This window comes from Gastrolobium bilobum, unplaced genomic scaffold (genome assembly GCF_033153095.1).
Source record: "Gastrolobium bilobum isolate Gb01-03AN ecotype WA unplaced genomic scaffold, APGP_CSIRO_Gbil_v1 utg2926, whole genome shotgun sequence".
Taxonomy (NCBI): Eukaryota; Viridiplantae; Streptophyta; class Magnoliopsida; order Fabales; family Fabaceae; genus Gastrolobium; species Gastrolobium bilobum.
The window spans coordinates 28266-47620 of record NW_026898807.1 but is presented as its reverse complement, the minus strand read 5'-3'; the positions used below and the strand labels follow the sequence as shown (position 1 = coordinate 47620).

The window sequence follows — 19355 nt, the reverse complement described above, 5'->3', positions numbered from 1 at the left end:
GAGAGAAAAAAAGGAATCATGATCATTCAAAGTTGAAACAATTAATATAAGGAAATAAATAAATAAACAACATAGTTTTTGGGTTGACGAGATAAATATATCTCAAGCTGCTCGAGAAATATTTTTCTCATATATATATGGGATAGGTTATTCTACCTACCATTTTTCTATCTACCTTTGTCTACCACTCTTTAATATCATTAGATCAGAATCTAAAGAGGAGAGAGAAAGATAAATGTTAATTAAGTTTCTAATCTAATGGTCTTTTAGAGTGGTAGACAAAGGTAGGCAGAAAAAAATGGTAGGTAGAATAACTTATCCCTATATATATATATTTGAATATCGGAGGCGGTTATACTTATTATCATTTAAGGAGATATTCCAATCGGTTCATCGCTTCGTGACTAGTCCGATTTAGGGCGAGTCCCGAGATTAAGACTTTAAATCCCTCCCAAAGATGATACTGGAAAAGATCGAACACATGATCTTACCCCCACATGTTCAGTTCCCTGACGTCAACTGAGCTATTATTATTTGGTTACTTATCACCATTTTAGGCTTATCACTCTCACTACTTGTTTGATTATCATTGGATCAACTTGAAATTAACGATTGAAAAGGGGGAAAATTCACTGCCGTTGATTTCAACTTGATCCAACAGTAATCAAATAACTATTAAGAGTGGTAAGCCTAAAATGATGATAAGTATAATATTTTCCTTGAAAAGTTTTGTGAAATTTTGAGTATAGAATATAATTTGCACATACTATTTGGGATAACTAACTTAACCAATGACTCGCTAATTGAACCAATTAATGACCTCTACCTGTCTGAGTCGAGGTTAATAACATTGACTATTATAATATGATAAGAATTTCGAGTAGGAAATGTATTTTTTAAATGAAGTTTTCTTACCATGACCTTAACCCATGTGTATTTTCTATAATATGCGGTCAAACGTTCTTATCAAAAAAAATTATACATAACGTTATGACTTTCCTTAACACAATACAACAGTTGAGTAGCAGTGTATTAAAGAATCACATTCAATTGTAAATGAAACAAGCGACAATTGGATCTAGAGCACCAAAGGAGTAATGTTAGAATAGTCAGTTACACGTGTGAGAATAGAAAGTAGACAAGAGTTCTGGTGGCTTGTACGCCGTAATAGTGGGAAGGACAAAAGCCACCTCATTGGCCAAATATTTGCCAAAAGAAATTCGATAAAGCCAGTTGTACAGAGAAAGCTTAGAAAAAGGTTTGACCGCATAGAATCACTTTTAAAGAATTTAAAACATGTTTTCTTTTTTTTCACTTTTTCTTGGAGCTGCTTCCCTTCTAATATTAAGAAACCAAACACAAAAGTGTCCTTATTGGGATTATGGGGCAATATAAAAACACGAGAAGTAACATCATAAAGCAGTAACTTTCTCTTTACAGGAACTTGCGCAACCAAAAATATAAGAATGGGGAACTCGACTGAGCTACTACCTAAACTTTTGTCAGTTGGAATATCAACATCTCCTAACTTTAGGTAAAATATCAATCAACAGAAAGGAGATGAGGATTTGCTCGTAGTTCTAGCGTGAAACATTGTGCAGTGAGACTCCTATCAGATAATAAGCCTCTAGAGAAGAATTTCTAGGTGAGCATGTGGTCTATCGCTTTATTTTTTTAGTATTCAAATTAGTATTTATTATTATGTTTGAAAGTACTGTTTATTATAAACTCATAATTATACATATGTTAAATAATAGACTATTATTAACATAAAAATTACTCTTATTACAGTTCCGCTGTTTATAAGTGCTCAAGCTCAACTTAATTTGCAAAAGCACAACATGACCACGTTCAATTTTAATCAGCAATAGCAGTCACTAGACAGAATATGGCTACCGATTTTGTTGCTGATTTATAAATAAAAAAAATTGGTAGAAATAAAATATGCTTTATATATAAACACGTGTGTTTATAACATGAAACTATTATTAAGAAGAAGAAAGATAATAAAGATTGGGGTCATTATGAAATTAAAAGTAGCTATACTTTTGCTGTGGGACTGCGGCTATATATACCCCATGTTTTATGCGTGTCATCTTCAACTACAAGAATTGCATTATTTAAACCATATATATTAACTAGTTACGAATTATATATCTTTCTTTATTATTAATCATATCCCATTTGTTAAGTCTAGTGTCCAAAACATCAGATAAGGAAAGACAACTAGGCGTCACCATTTTTAATTAAGTACTAACAATTAACAAAGTCCCTACTCAGTTACCCCGCGAAATCCCCACGTTCTCACTTTTTATTTTTTTCTTGCATGCCACACATGCATATATATGATATATGTAATCAATGCATATATCTTTACTTACTATCTTGATGCCGACCATTATTGGCCCCTCCTCTCTTTACTGTATTTCTCAGCAACAAGAAGAAAAACAATGTTGTTCACCTTAATTATTAAATCCTCCATTATCATTACACCTTAACAGGCTCATTAATTATCCTCTATAGTACTATAAATGCGAATGACGCTATTACACTAGCTTGCATAAAAATCCTCCAAGTAAACTAAAAATCAGACAAAAAGTTGCAGCAAGAAGTCTCATTCCATTGACAAGTCCACAACCTTGTACTAAACAGTTTCTCATGGCGTCATCATCTTCCAAGAGGCACCCACTGTATCATGGAATCCGGTGTCGGGGAGGAAAATGGGTGTCCGAAATACGGGAGCCACGTAAGGCTTCACGAATATGGCTTGGCACTTTCCCAACACCTGAGATGGCGGCTGCAGCCTATGACGTGGCGGCGTTGGCCTTGAAAGGTGACAATGCTGTTCTCAACATCCCTGACTCAATCCACAAGTATCAAATGGCTCTATCCAATTCTCCTGCTGACATACGCAGTGCTGCAACTGCTGCAGCCGCACTGATCAAAGCTGAAGCCACCAACAATAGTGCATCAATTAATGTAGCTCAGCCTGATAACGCTAACAATGGCACTAATAATAGTGTTCATAATAGCACTTCATGGTTTGAAAGTGATTTCATAGACGAGGAAGCCATATTCGCAATGCCAAGTTTGCTGGTTGACATGGCTGGGGGAATGCTACTGTCACCGCCCAGAATGAGCCCACCACCGTCGGACAACTCGCCTGAGAAGCCAGGAGGAGAAAGTTTGTGGAATTTCTTTTGAACGATAATTCTTTCCCACAGCATCTGATCATTCCCCATCTGAAAAAGAAGCCAAAGGAAATTAATTAATTTGATTGCAAAAGGAAAACAGGGATTACAATCTCTACTTAGTTTATGTAAACTAGGATAACGTTGCATTTTTCTGAGTTCTGAAATCATCTATATATCCTGTTGTTCTACTAAATATGTTCAAGTAATTCGATGCTTCAGAGAGTTCTTCCTGGTTGAGGGTTGCAAAATGTAAAACAAACATGCTAGAAACTAGGAGCTTTTATTAATTTGGATCAATTCGACGAATTTGATGAATTGTTTTGATTAGTTTGGATTAAGTATGTGATGGATTAATAAGTAAGTCAAAGATAATCATAGGATAATTAATATGGCTTAATCTCATATCGTCTAGCAATACAACGGTACAGTAAGTATGTACATGCAAAACTATATGAACTCATCCTGAGTGTTGGCATTGAACAATAATCACACATAGCTAGAATTGCAAAACAAAAGAAAAAGGTGGGAAAGAAAAAACGAAGACACATATTTACACTTGTTCATCCAACATAGTTACGTCCGGCCATGTTTACTTATATTTTTCTCATCATACTTGTTATAAGGCAGTACTCAATTTACGAGACCAATATAAATAGACTTAAAAATTTCAAATTTAAATTATTAAAAAAATAAAATAAATAAATAAACTCGAGACCCATAAAAATTATCATATGAATGCGCAGTATGAATGACACTAAACATAGTACATGACTACACCTTTAAATTGACTTGGCCTATCTCAAACAACAGATTGTGCATGCATTTTTTATGTTGACGTCAAATTATAGCTATTGGTTCATAAAAAAGAGAATATAGTACTCATTAAAGGCTTTAATGATTTTACAGTGGATGTAGATAAGTTATCTACATTCGTTCCAAAAATAACGTCGTTTTGAATTGAAAAATTAAAAAGTATTATAACTCTGAAATAAATTATAATTATAAAAATACATTGATTTCCGTCTTAAAATAATGTCATTTCTAATACAAGTTATCTACATTAACTGTAGAAAATCGAACCCATAATTACATATGATAAACGAAAGCACCTGGCATTTATCTTGAGTGCTCCTTTATAACATGCATGTAGGTGACTAGGTTAAGTGTATTTTGATTTTTGAGTATCGCTCATCAGTCAGCAGTCATCAAATATTGGAGGGCCAAAGCATGAAGTCAAAAAAGGGCACGAGAGATCTTCAATATGGCAATATTGTTTGTTGTTAAGTGATCAGAAGGAAATGCGAAATGAATCCTTCTAACTTTGAGAGAAACCAAAAGAAATGGCCGACATCTAATCGCTTTCTTTCTTGCCACCTGCATCGAGTATCATTGTTGATGAGCTCTCTCTTTCACACTTCATATCTTTTCTACAAGATTTTGTTTTTAGCTTGTGTTTCTTTATCATCTGTATATACTCCGCCTAAACTACCATGAAAAATATTTTCTGATGTGGCATGAAAATTCAATTTTTATGTTGTGATCTTTTTATTTGCGTGCAAATTTTTTTTCCTTTTTTATTTTTTAATAAATGTGGGATCCATCATTAGTTGAGTCACAACATGGAATATGAGAAAATTAAACCCCTTACTTATAAGGAACAAAACGTGGAAACTCTACGTTCGTCCAAAATAATCATTTATGTGATAAAGAAAATGTAGAAAAGTTGTTGTTGAAACACGTTCCATATGCTGTAGCCGACTCGATCCCCTGATACGATAGATGTCTTCACTCATAGATCGTCCTGAATCTCAGCGTCCCTACAGCGTACCACCTTCTATATCTTCTTCTCGGCTGTTTATGAATGAAGTTGAAAATGTTAAAGGCACAAAAAAGAAAATTTGCTCAAGCACCTCTCATTCTTGCATTTTAATTATAATATTTATATTTATATTTTCAAAATTGTAATACTTTATTTTCTATTTAAAATATTTAAATACTAAATTTATGTGAAAACTATGGATGAATTAATTTTCTCTTTCATTTTAATTTCAATATGTGACTATGACGGTGAATTAGTATTTAGTAGTACAAAAAAGAATTTGTTAATTAGTTACCAGTACATTATATGAATTTTTAAGACAGATTATTTAAATTATTAACTTCAAGAAAAATTTATAATTAAAATATTTAAAAGAGAATATTTATTTAAATAGATAATACACAAATAAAGATTAAATATATTCATGAGAACCATCACAAATAACTATATGATATGTTGATGTTTTCAATCACAAGAACTATAAAATTTGCAATACATTCACATAGATTTCAAAGGTTCAATAATATCATTGTTTAAAGTTTGATGTTTTGTAATGCACCATATTATGTAATACTAATGTTTTTAAGGTAGTCCTCTCCTTAAAGTTTATACTGATCAGAAATTATATAGACTACTGAATAGATACAACTTTAAACAAAAATAGAAGGGACTTTGAAATGTTTAGCTATGTAAAGTGTTGATAGTAATAAACTCTACAGTTTGACGATCACAAATGATCGATGATTAAGTGTTGATAATAGTTGAACCCTTCAACTTAGTCCAAATTTTCTTTCTTAATCCTAGGCAAAAGCTTGGGAGTTGAGAAATGAGAAGATAGCAAGTTATCCAAGTTAGGTTCTTTATCAAAGGATAAAAGATTATATGTTTTATCCAATGATAGTAGCTCGGTTGGCGCATGGGAGCTGAGTAAATGAGGATAAAAGCATGTGTTCGATCCTCCCTAGTACCATATTTGGGAGGGGTACTTAAAGCCTTAATCATGGACTAGTTCCGAACAGGATTGCCTCTAATGGAAGATATATGTGATTTATCCCAAAAATATATATATATCTTTTTAAAGGGTTAGTGCTAGGAGTGTTCATCAACCGATCCAAACCGATTCAAACCGTGATGACCGAACCGAAAAACCGATAACCGAATAAATCGAAAAACTGAAAATTGAAAAAAACCGCAAATTTTAATTTGATTAATCGGTTTTTAGATGGGTTGATGAAAACCAATCCAATATATTAATTCCCCTCTACCTATTTGGGTCTTTCCCCAATCATAGCCCAAAAATTTCTAAACTTAAGACCTATTGGGTATGAACTAAACTTATAATAACTCTCACTAGTAGATGTGGATTTAATATGGAAGAATAATTAGAAGTAAAAGAAATAAAGTCATATTTGGTGAAAAAGGAGTTAAAATGTCAGTTAAGTGGTAAAAATGCGGGTAAATAAAGTTATCCAAAAAGTGAAAGTAAAATTAGAAATATTACTAGAAAAATATTCTAGTCTATTGGGTGAAGTTTGGTAATGAATGGAGATATGTAGATAGATGAGCTTATACCGGCTGATATAATGAAATGATATAAGTGACACAAACGAGTCACTATTCACAATCTCTTCTTCGCGCATTCGGGCATTGACAGAAACGAAAAGGAAAGAAAAGAGAATTTTGGTTTTAAATCTTCCAAAATTCATAACTCGAGCTAGAGATCTCCAAATCACTTCGTTCCAAAGCCAAACTTGTGAGAAATTTCGAGAGAAATCCATTGGTACCAGTATTTCTGGGTGGGTTTCACTGTAGAGAGAGATCTTCTTCCCCCCAAAGATTTCGAATTTCATGGAAAAAATGAATTTTGATGGAGCTTGAGACCATGGGAGCTTAGAAACTCATCTCTCCTTTGTTCTAGAGTGCATTGTGGTAAGAAATTCCCTTCTTTTTCATGTTTTTATGAAGATTGAATTTAAGTTTTCATTTTGAAAATTTGGTTTGAATGAGCATGTTAGAGCTTGATTCAGGTTTAGCTCAGGTTGAGAAAAGTGTTTAGATGAGAATTTTATCGGTGAAAATATATTTAGAAAATTAAAGATACCGTATTTTTGAATAGTGTCGTATACGTGAATAGTGACGTTGATAACACATATTTTGTTACACTTATTTATAACTCTTGGTTGGTATTTTTAGGTTTTATTTGAATTAAATAAAGGTCTTTTGGGTCAAATCAGAATTATAGATTTTAATTGGGTTTAATTGATTTTCGTCATAATTTTCTAGATTTACACTACTTTCGTATTTTGACCATATCTCACTCTACATATGTCCAATTGACTCTGTTCTTGTTGCGTTTTGCAGCTAACAGATAGGGCTACAATCTCTATTTCAGCTATTGAAGCCCAATTCGGACAGGAAGATGGTCGAAACCTGAGCCCAAGATGGACGTGTTTTGCTGGAAATTTATTTTGACGTTTGGACTTAAGTTATAATTTTGAACTCAATGTACATAAAGCCGAGAGCTATTAATTCTGTTTTGTTTCCTTTTATTTTGGGTTGAATTTGTAGAGCCCGAAGCCCAGCTTGATTAGGGGTTAAAAGGGCGAGAGTAGGGACCTTGTGGAACATCTTTCATTTGAGTTTGAATTTTACAGTTTTGAAATTAATATAATTTTCGTCTTTTTTTCTCTCATCTTTTCTTTAATCAACCCAAGGGTTGAGGATTCCATGGTTGAATCCTGAGGACCTGCGCCTCATTTTGAACCAAATTCGTTTCTCTTTCCCACTCGGTTTGGCATCGCGCGATTGTGGGTGTTCAATCTGAGATACGCGATTGCGTTCTTAGGAAAGAGATTAACCATTAGATTAATTGGTTAGGTTGATTAAGCCAATGAACTCAAGTCGAACGGGTTGATACTCCGCGATTGCGCGAGTAGACGCGCCGTATTCGACCAAACGCTAAGTGATCGCTTAGAGAAGGTTATCAATTAGAAATAAGGATTCTGATTCAATTGAGATCAATCGCGATTTGGTAATTATTTGTCCAATGATGGATATCCTTGGAATCCTAATTCTTGGGTTGATTGCTTTTAATTTGATTACTTTTTATTTTATTTTATTTTATTTCCGTTTAAATTTACAATCATATTAAACCCCCCCCCCCATTTTAGTTTCCGTTTTTCTTTAGTTTCCGTTTCTCCTTGTTTTCTCTTTTCATTTAGTTTCTATTTTTATTTGGTTTCCATTTTATTTTTATTTTTATTTTTATAACTGAGCGATTAAGATCCTTGCAAACTCCTTGAGAGACGACTTAGGTTGACGCTTTACTACAAATTTTTAATAAACCTAATTTAATTAATTTGCGCGAGTTCGACAGCTCGTGTCAGACGTATACATGAATAGTACTGTAGAGATGAACAGTACCGTATATATGAATTAATGAATCTTGGATTAGAGGTGTGTGATAAGCTTGAATTTGATGGACTAAAGCATTGGAATCATGAAGTTGGCATGATTTCCTTTATGTGCCTCTTAGCCATTTTCAAAGGAAGTATGTGCTATGAGTTACTGTTTTACAAAGCGAGCATATTTTTATACTTGAAATAATATTCTAAGGGGTATGGACCTTCGCTTTGGTGAAATAAAAAAAATAAATAAATAAGGTAGCTCCTTTGTATGGCCTTAAAATGAGTTTTGGCCATTTTCAAAGGAGGTATATGTTCGGAGATATTGTCTGGCAAAGTGAGAACACTTATATGCGTAAAATAATTTATACAGGTGGCTAAGCTTGGGTTTAGGCACTAGACAAAGAGAAATCTTATAGCTCCTTTGTAATGGGCATCCTGCTTTAAATTGGGAAAAACAGGCTTTTAGGTGCTAAGAGGAGTAATGAGTGTTCTAAGGGCCTTTTGGGACTATGCTAAGACTAAGTGAATATGTGGAATTTTGTGGGGAGTTGTTGAACAAAGAACCACTCACTCATGACTTAATATGATTAAGTAAAAAGAAAATAAACAATAAAGTGTGTGTCTTGTATATTTACATGGCATTATATCATTTTATTGAGTTTGTGTTGAATTCCTTCTCTAGGTGTTCCTAGGGACTGTGAACGTTTGGATTCTCTTGGAGTAAGATAAGTAGCGTGTCCTTCAAGTAAGCAAATTGTAAAGCTCTAAGAGGTAAGCTCTATGTTTATGAGGTTCACTCCTACTTTGTGTTCCGCCATAGTGTATGGACTGTGGTCAGGTTGTATGATAAGTATGAAATATATGATATAGATGCATTCATATAGAGCTATATGATAATATGATATGTTTTGATCTGATGTGTTTACTTTGATATGTGATAATATGATATGTTTTGTTCTGATGTGTTTACTTTGATATGTGTTAATATGATATGTTTTGTTAAGTTCCGCTTGGGGTCCACCCTTGGGAACACGTACACTGATTCCCACTTGGGGTCCTACCCTGGGATTGACTGTGAACACATTTATTATATGACTTGTTCTGATATGATTTCTGTATTGATCTTTGGCCATGGATTTTATGGTACACTGATGTCTTCTTGGGTTCCCCTGAGATTTACGGTGTACGTCTCTGATATGTTCTGGTTCCGCTTGGGGTCCTCCCTTGGGAACACGTGCGTTGATTTCCGCTTGGGGTCCTCCCTTGGGAACGACTGCGTACGGCTCTGATATGTTCTGGTTCCGCTTGGGGTCCTCCCTTGGGAACACGTGCGTTGATTTTCGCTTGGGGTCCTCCCTTGAGAATGACTGCATACGCCTCTGATATGTTCTGGTTCCGCTTGGGGTCCTCCCTTGGGAACACGTGCGTTGATTTCCGCTTGGGGTCCTCCCTTGGGAATGACTGCGTATGTAACATCCCGAGTGCTGACAATTGTATGGTTAGTGGAAGAGCTAATGTACAATTGAATGTATGGTTAGTGAAAGAGCTAGCGTACTATCAGCGGGAGGGGTACATGAATGAATCGAATAACACCGGAAAGAGAGGGATTCCAGAGATTGTGTTGGTATAGGACAGCACAGCTGAGGATAGCTTATAAGAATTAATTGGTACTACCTATACTAACAAGATGCATCTACTTTTCGGTAGCCCGAATCGGAAGAACTCCACAGTCAAGCGTGCTTGACTTGGAGCAATTCAGGGATGGGTGACCTCTTGGGAAGTTTTTCCGGGAAGTGTGCGAGTGAGGACAAAGCACGCTGAAAAGTCTCGTGTTAGTGTGTGGGGATAGTCGTTGATCCTTGCAAGTTGTCAGGCCTTACAAGTGGTATCAGAGCAGGGCCTCTCATCCAGTACGATGTGGTTCGAGGACGAACCAAGCGGAAGTTGGTGGGCATGTAACATCCCGAGTGCTGACAATTGAATGGTTAGTGGAAGAGCTAATGTACAATTGAATGTATGGTTAGTGGAAGAGCTAGCGTACTATCAGCGGGAGGGGTACATGAATGAATCGAATAACACCGGAAAGAGAGGGATTCCAGAGATTGTGCTGGTATAGGACAGCACAGCTGAGGATAGCTTATAAGAATTAATTGGTACTACCTATACTAACAAGATGCATCTACTTTTCGGTAGCCCGAATCGAAAGAACTCCACAGTTAAGCGTGCTTGACTTGGAGCAATTCAGGGATGGGTGACCTCTTGGGAAATTTTTCCGGGAAGTGTGCGAGTGAGGACAATGCACGCTGAAAAGTCTCATGTTAGTGTGTGGGGATAGTCGTTGATGCTTGCAAGTGGCCGGGCATTACAGCGTACGCCTCTGATAAGATCTGTATATATGTTTTACTCAGTGAAGATATGTTTTGGTTGGGGTCATCCCTAGAGATTGACTGTGTACATATCTGATATGTTTTGTTTCCGCTTGGGGTACTCCCTTAGGAACACGTACGTTGATTTCCACTTGAGGTCATCCCTTGGGAATAACTGCGTACGTTTCTGATAAGATATGTGTATATGTTTTGTTTAGTTATGATATTTGATTATATGACATGTTTGATGGGATATGTATGATGATTTTGTAAATGATATTTGTTACGTACGTTGATTTCTGCTTGAGGTCATCCCTTGGGAACGATTGCGTACGTCTCTGATATAACACGTTTTGTTCTGATGTGAGTATTGTAATGATTTTTGTAAATGATATTTGTTACGTGCGTTGATTTCCGCTTGGGGTCATCCCTTGGGAATGACTGCGTATGTTTTTGATAAGATATGTATATATGCTTTGTTCAGTTATGATAATTGCTTATATGATGTTTTGTATATTATGTATCTGACTGTCATGCAGGAAGTAAGCCCAGGGTATGAAGAGTTTTCCATAAACCTGGAGTTTACTAGAGATTCGTCTCTAACCCCGTTTGGGGATATGATTTCAGGAACACAGTTTATTGAAGAGCCTCATGGGACAAGGACACTAACCGTGGCTAGAGGTACTAGTATGAGGATGTGGAGTTCTGGGTGACCGGAGGCTACTATTTGTTCTAAACGTATTTTTGGAAAAGATGTATTGTTGCATAGTGTTCATATTCGATACATGTACATTTATGTATTCAGGCATGATGATATGACTATGTAGTATTCAGTTATGTTATGTATTGGATTGCATGCTATTAGATTAGTGGCACGGAGCCAGGTTCTGCATGCTCCCGTAGATGGGTATCTGAGCATATTTGCATAACTGGTACTTCTGGAGATATATATTGTTTAAACTGTCTATCAGGAACTCTTGGGAGTGGGATTGGAAAAATCTCCAGTTGTCCGATTTACAGAGGTTACTCTGTCCGATTTTCGTCTTCGTCGAATAAGAATTAAACTAGGAGAAGTGTGCAATGTGATATGTCATGTGAAAAAGGAATAAGAAAAAGAAAAAGTTAGCTTGTACTTTCGTAAGTTTAAGCGTTCCGCTGTTTCTGTTTGTATCATATGCATGTTAATTGAACCGGCTCGAGACGGTGATGTTACAAAACTCAAGAAAAAATCTAGTCATATCTCATCAACAAATTTTTTTCTTTGTAGAGCTTTATATCTCATTGTCCAAAAAAAAACTATATTATAGTTTACTAATGCTTTTGTATTTAAAATAATAAGAATTTACAAAGTCAATATATACAAAAGATGTTATTTGCATAATAATCATGAAATAAATTTTAGGATTTTTAAAAAATCAAAAACCGATTCAATCCAAACCGAAAAAAATTGGATTGGATCGGATCGGATTTGAAAAAAAATCCAAACCGAATGGATGATTATATGATCAAACTGAAGGGATTGGATCAGATGATTTTTGCTTCCAAAATCGATCCAATTCATACCGCGAACACCCTAGTTAGTGCTATTTGAGGAACTGGTAATCTGGTATCATTTTTATTATCATGGACCTATAAATGGTAAAAATTGTTTGATAAAAAAAAAATCGTTTGATAAAATAAAACTAATGCTATAACTGTAATCAGTGAAATGAACGAGAGGTTGGAAATTTTATCAAGAAGTTAAATAACTTTACTACATGCATTCAAACACTTTATATGAACCTCGATGGCCGACCCATTAGACTTTGTTAGTGCGGACGGTTCAATAAAGTCAATTTTATTTCTAGAACCGATTGGATTAGATCAATTTTAAGGATCCAATTCCACCCGTTTTCTTATTTTATCATCTGATTCTCTATTTCTAAATTCAAATTCAATCCAATTTAATCTAAAGCATATCGAATTAAACCAATTTTCCAGGCTTTTTTCTTTTAAATTTGAGGAGGCTTGGCAAATATAAAATAGGGGGAAAATATTTCTAAAGTTATTTCCTACAATTCAAAATGACGTTGTTTTATGGGTTTAGAAAAAAAATCAGAGTATTTCAATAATTTTACTAAAATATATTTTTCTTCTTCTTTTCCAAACCCCAAAAACAATGTTATATTTTGGTTATAAGAGATAATTTTATCTCAAATTGTAAGAATAACATTAATCTCATAAAATATACATCTATAAAGAATGAAAAAATATTTCTCTTACCACTGCCAAGTTAAAAAGTTGACGACATCTAAATATAGGACGTTATGCGAATTTTAATTCGGCTTTTTCATCTTTTTGCCCCTCATTAATTATTTAATAACCATTTTATTCCTTATTGCAAACTATCTATCAATTTGTCCCTCTTTAATCGATTAAATCAAAAATTTAATCGATTAAATGGTCAAATGAAGATTTAATCGATTAAATCTTCAACTTAATCGATTAAATCTTCAACTTAATCGATTAAATCTTCAACTTAATCGATTAAATCTTCCTCTTTATCAGAAGAACAACCTTATGTATAGGAGATTTAGTCGATTAAATAGGGAGATTTAATCGACTAAATCTTCAAGTCAACGATTTTTGCCTATTTTGATCATTTAATCGATTAAATTTTTGATTTAATCGATTAAAGAGAGGCAGATTGGTAGATAGTTCTGAATAAAGGGCAAAATGGTTATTAAATAATTAATGAGTGGCAAAAGAGTGAAAAAAACCATTTTAATTCTCACTTATAATATTAAATTTTCAAAAGGCTTTCATCTTTCTTAACCTAAATGGACCAAATCCCATACTGTTATCTCTAGTATGTGAAAAGGAAAAAGTGTTTCTCTAACAGGTAAAAGTATCTTTTATAATCTCAAAATAATGTAATTTTAGAATTTATAATAAAAAAAGGATTTATTATTTTTCTATTATAAAAAATAAAATTATCTCATATAATTTAAAATTACATCATTTTGAGAGTTAGAAAAACTAAGGAGACCTTTCGTTAGTTTCTTTTACTCTCAAAACGGCTTAATTTTATCACATTAAAATCTTTAAAAAATAAAATAAAAAATCTGTCTCTTATGATATGGCGAGTGAACAACTGTCAAAATAATAAGCTTTCGAAAGTGCGGCACAGGATGACACGATGGTCAAAATCCAACGGTTCATGAAGAGGGAACAAGCCCAACGGATCACTGAAGATAAGTGTAAGATTATTTTGTTATATAGAAGAAGTCATCAAACAATGGACTGGGTCAGACAAATAAGCCCAAGTCTTCTGCTCGCCTACACCCAAAATAGTAAATAAATAAACAGTCTCAATATCACAGTCACACCTCACCCGTAAGTTATTCATCGAAGAGTTGTGCTTACATGCACTACATATATTGTTGTTAAAATTTTGATTTATCATTATAATTTTATATTTTTACGATTTTTTTTATCAAAATAATTTTACTAATATTCCAAACGCTTTAATGTTTTTATGATTTTTTTACATTACGATTTTAAGTTTTACGATTTTTTAATCCTCTTCCAATTTTACTTAAGATCTAAATTTTAACCATATTACAACATATAATTAGAATTAAGACTAATCTATTGCTTTTAGTTTTGTAAATATGCTTGACATCAATTTATGTTATTTTAATATCATTTTGAAGTAATGAATTTAATTTCATAAATCTTTAAAAATTTATTTTAATCTTAAGTGTATTTTTGAAAATTTTAAAATGATAGTTTAGTCGTTATTAGAACTAATAAATATTCTATATATTGCATGAGTTACTTTTTCATTTAGATAGAATATTCATATTAAAAGATAAAAATATTTAAAATAAAAAAATTGCACATACTTAAATCCAAAATAAATTTTTAATTTAAAGTTCACAAAAATTATCAATAATAATATATGAACGAAAAATTTGAAGTGATTTTTAAACAAAATACTATAATTTATTAATCAATGAGAATGAATAGGTAAAATAAAGGCTTTAATACAGATCACTTGCTACAGCTCATTCAACGCGAACAAATAAATGAAGAAAATGCAATAATAGTTAATGGATTTCCTAAATACATAAAATGCATAAAGACAAAAACAAGAAGACAAACACCTATATATTATTCTAAAATGCATACAATGAATTACTAATCACGTGGATCATTCCAACTTAATTAGTATTTTTTAGTTAAAATCCTAAATATACAATTATATTAAAATTTGATAGAGAAAATTTTATCACCCTTGTAGTGTACCGGTTCAAATCCGGATGAATTACCGTCCATTGAAGATCAGATACCAGGCAAAAGATTACTTTGCTCACCATACTTGATGATTTCTTGCTAATTTTCCTTTGAATCAGAGAGAGATAACCATATTAAAATTCTTGACTATATAGTTGCAGTTAACGGACGAACATGATTTATTTTTCCGAACATTTTCTTCCTTCTTTTTTGGATAAACCAGAGGTATTTTTTATAAGAAGCAATTCGGGACGAATTCAGAATTAAGATTTTAAATTTTTCTCAAAAAATAGTTTTCTTTTTTGTTCCTTGGGCTTGACCCTTTTCCTTAAAAAAAAATCCTAGATGTTTTGCTGTAAAAGATTAAAAGTAATATAATAATTCAAACACATTCATTATGTGTAACATATTAAATTTTGGTAACTAATGTCTTCTCGCTTTACAATAATTTCTTAAGATAATATTTTGTTTATAGAAAAAAATATGAAAAGGTTAACTAATTACGGAAGACAAAAGTGATAAAAGACGTAAAGAATAATTTTATATCCTCGTAATTATCTTTTTAATAACTATTTCAAATATTTAATGATATTTTTCGAAGTTCTCAACTATTAAAGAATTTTATTTTTGTGTTGATATTTATTATTTTAACTAATCTAAAAATGCAAAAGGATTCATTAAGAGAACATAATATAAATGAGTTTAGTGTTTGTATTTTAAAGAACTTAGAATTATGTGATTTTAAATAAGAGAAAGATATAAGTAATGAAAATTACGGAAGAGAGAGTGAATGATTGGTTTTTAAAATTTTAATTTAAAATAAAAAAATACTAAATTTTGTCTTTCTATCACTTAAAGTGACATAATTATATATTCTTTAATGTGTTCATTTTTTCTACCGTCAATATAAATAACTTATATACAGTGAGCCTAAAACGACATCGTTTTGGGGCGGAAAGCAAGGTATTTTTGTAATTATAATTTAATTCAGGTTTATAATAGTCTTTTTTATTATAATTTTTTAATTTTTCAACTTAGAACGACGTCATTTTGAGAGCGAATATAGATAACTTATCTACATTTACTTTAAAAACATTAAAGTCTTCTTTAATATGACAAAAAAAATTCCAAATATAATTTTTGATAATAAATATCCCGAAGATACTAATTAAAAAACATTTAATATTTCTATTAAATGCTTTTATCTATCATAATTTATTAAAGTAAAAAGGTTGAGAATGACAAAGTAAAAAGCATGTTTATAGAGGCTAAATAAATCCAATCAGGAATGGTAGTAAAATATTAGAGTTGAGCTGTGTGGCAAACAAACCCGGATAAGCAAAAATAAGGAGAAAAACACGTTTTAAACCTTTTGGAATCCGGAGGAAAAGCTGGATTCTGGAGCGGTAGTGGGAGACACCCACGTCAAAGTATGAAAAACTGCTCATTGCAACTTTAAGAATAAGGATCCAAATCAACATTGGTTATCATCAACTATCAAATAAAAGTTCACAGTTGTACTTTTGGAGTAGGAAAAGCCGTGGGCTTCCAGTTACACTGGCCCACTTAGGAGAAAAGCCTAGCCAAATGTTCCCGTGTCCGTGTCCACATCGTAGCCACATACGTGGGACAACCTCTCCTTAAAAAAAAAAACTATATAAACTCCACAAACACACACACTCACTTCGACTACTAATCATTAATCAATCAACACTCAACACTCACAAAAGCGAAGCGAACGTACGTACTTCTGGGATGAACTATGGATATGGGTACACCCAAAGTCACAAGTCAGAAGCATCTTCTTCGTCGGAAACAAGTTGCTCCAACGTTCGAAGCAGTGCTCACTCTGACGATGAAGTCATATTAGCGTCAGCGAGGCCAAAGAAACGAGCGGGGCGAAGAGTGTTCAAGGAAACGAGGCACCCGGTTTACCGAGGAGTGCGACGAAGGAACAAAAACAAGTGGGTTTGCGAGATGCGAGTGCCTAACGACAAGTCTAGGATTTGGTTGGGAACATACCCAACGCCTGAAATGGCTGCACGTGCACACGATGTTGCCGCGCTTGCACTTCGTGGAAAGTCAGCTTGTCTCAATTTCGCAGACTCCGTGTGGCGGTTGACGGTGCCAGCTTCAACTGATGCGGAGGAGATAAGAAGAGCGGCGGTGGAGGCTGCTGAATCATTTGCGGATGAGGGCAACAACAAGCTGGAGCAGCAGCAGCATAGTGTGAAGGATAGTATAGATGATTATGAAGTTTGCATGGTAATGGAAGATGCTAATAATAAGGCTATGCAACAAGAGGGGATGACTATGGATGAAGTTCCGCCGCCAGTGTCAGAATTTGAAGACTTGCATGATTTGCTTTTGCGTATTGCGGATGAGCCTTTGCTGTCTCCTCCTCCTCCTGCAAGAGATGGTGGGGACTGGAATGACGTGGACATACTTGATGCTGAGGTGTCACTATGGAACTTTTCTTTTTGATACGCGTCAGCTTTCCACTTATATTAATTGGCTTGTTAAAAGCGTGTTTGGTGGGGGTTTATTTTTTTGGGTAAGCTTTTGATCAAAAGCTTATTTTTATGTAAGATAAGTCAATTTAATCACACACAAAATTAGTAGTTACTGTGTGTGATTTTCTTACCCTTTTTTCCGCCCATTTTTGGCTTGCAGACAATTAGAACGAAGGAATTTATGTACAAAAATATTATGTTGAGTGGAGTGAAATTAACATAATAGTTGTATGATACTTGCTTCAAAAAAAAAAAAAATTTGTATGATACAGTTGTTTGCTTCTAATTTTCAAGGAAAGTACGAGAGCTATTTGGCAAAAAAATAATATTAGTGATAAGGGGGAGCCCACGCAATCATGCAGCTATAAACAAAATATGGATGTGATTGGAAAGCTACGTTAACTACGTACGGAGTACGTAACCCATAAATAAAATCCGACTGAAGCACTCTGATGTACTGTTTGGTCGGGGAGAAATTTTATAATACTAGAGAAATGTAAATATTAGGGATCTAGAGGAAAAGTGAGTAAAAGTGAGTTAGATAGAAAAGTTTTAAAAAAGTTGTTTGATTGGACAAAATTTTACCAGAAATTGAATTAAATTTCTGAATGTGTGTTTAGTTGAAGATAAAATATTAATAAAAAAATTTAATGAAATTACGAAACTATCCTCGTAAAACAACCTTGGTTTTATTGATTGTCCCAATCATTAAGAGTTCATCACTGCCATATGGACCATTGAACTATAAGATGGCAGGAACTTTTTTTCCCAATTGAGGAAGACAACATTCCCTATTAGAATATAGAGAAAAGACGCCTCTGTTTCACAAAAAACATACATGAATTAGAGGTGTTTGTGATAAGAATCGCAGGGGTAAACTTGTTTGTGATTAAAAACTTTTTCATTTATCCAGTTTTGAATAGCAATTCCACATCTTCAAAGGGGTTTCTCAGCAGTGAACTTCTCTAATTTTTGGTCTCTTCCTCCTTTGCTAGCCATCTGGTTTAGATGGGAAAATCAAGTGAAAACCTTCAACCAAACGTGGTAATGACAGATACCCACATGCAGTTACCCATCAAAATTTTCACTTCTCCCCAACCAAACACCACCTAAGAGCTTGTTTGGATGGACTTTTTTTTTTCAGAAGTTGCTTTTTTTTTTGAAAAAAAGTATTTTTTATTTTTAGTTTGTTTGGATATCTGTTTTAAAAAAAGTAGAAGTCACAAAAAAGTCAAAAACCTATTTTTTTCTGAAGTTAAAAATTTTAACTTCTAAAAAAAGCAGAAGTCAAAAGTCAAATATTTTTTTCAAAATCTAAATATTTTTATAAAGATATAAATAGCTTTAACTTTTGTAAAAAATACTTCTAAAATAAGGAAGAGATAAAAGTTACTTTTTTCAAAAGTGCAAACAAACGAGCTCTAAGTTACGAGATGCAGCTGACTTTAATCATAATTAAAAGGATGTATAAAATAGCTTATGATGATAGCTTAATCGGTGCAACGAAGTTGAGTGAGTGAAAAAGGATCTCGGTTCGATCTCTAATCTCAAAAAATCAAACATGTGGAATTATTGAATTGAAAATAAAAAAGAATATGGATTAAATAAGTACAATCAAATAGATTTTTTTTTTCATTTTTAATAACTAATGTATCAAGTCTTCAATATTGCATGATCACTGGTATTGTACAAATAGGCTAGGCATTGGCTTAAATATGTCAGATCTGTATAAGAAAATTTTTAGTTTGACCTGGCCTGTTAGCCTGTGTAGGCCAAAA

General features: G+C 33.4%; 2 protein-coding genes across 2 annotated transcripts; both read left to right on the top strand.

Moving 5' to 3' along the window:
- Positions 1 to 2658: 2658 nt before the first annotated feature.
- On the top strand, positions 2659 to 3204 carry LOC133284325 (ethylene-responsive transcription factor ERF026-like). The gene has a single exon (XM_061481330.1). The coding sequence runs from the start codon at positions 2659 to 2661 to the stop codon at positions 3202 to 3204; it is 546 nt and encodes a 181-aa protein (XP_061337314.1).
- Positions 3205 to 16819: 13615 nt separating this feature from the next.
- Positions 16820 to 17548, top strand: LOC133284307 (dehydration-responsive element-binding protein 1E-like). The gene is made up of 2 exons (XM_061481308.1): positions 16820 to 16872; positions 16903 to 17548. Exons 1-2 carry the CDS (start codon positions 16820 to 16822, stop codon positions 17546 to 17548), a joined length of 699 nt encoding a protein of 232 aa, XP_061337292.1.
- The last annotated feature ends 1807 nt before the right edge of the window (positions 17549 to 19355 follow it).

What these genes read in the sequence shown, in the direction of transcription:
- LOC133284325 (XM_061481330.1), top strand. Translation starts at nt 2,659, where the DNA reads ATGGCGTCATCATCTTCCAAGAGGCACCCACTGTATCATGGAATCCGG.
- LOC133284307 (XM_061481308.1), top strand. Translation starts at nt 16,820, where the DNA reads ATGAACTATGGATATGGGTACACCCAAAGTCACAAGTCAGAAGCATCT. An exon ending in AAGTCAGAAGCATCTTCTTC is followed by an intron (nt 16,873 to 16,902) that starts GTCGGAAACAAG and finishes CAACGTTCGAAG; the next exon opens with CAGTGCTCACTCTGACGATG.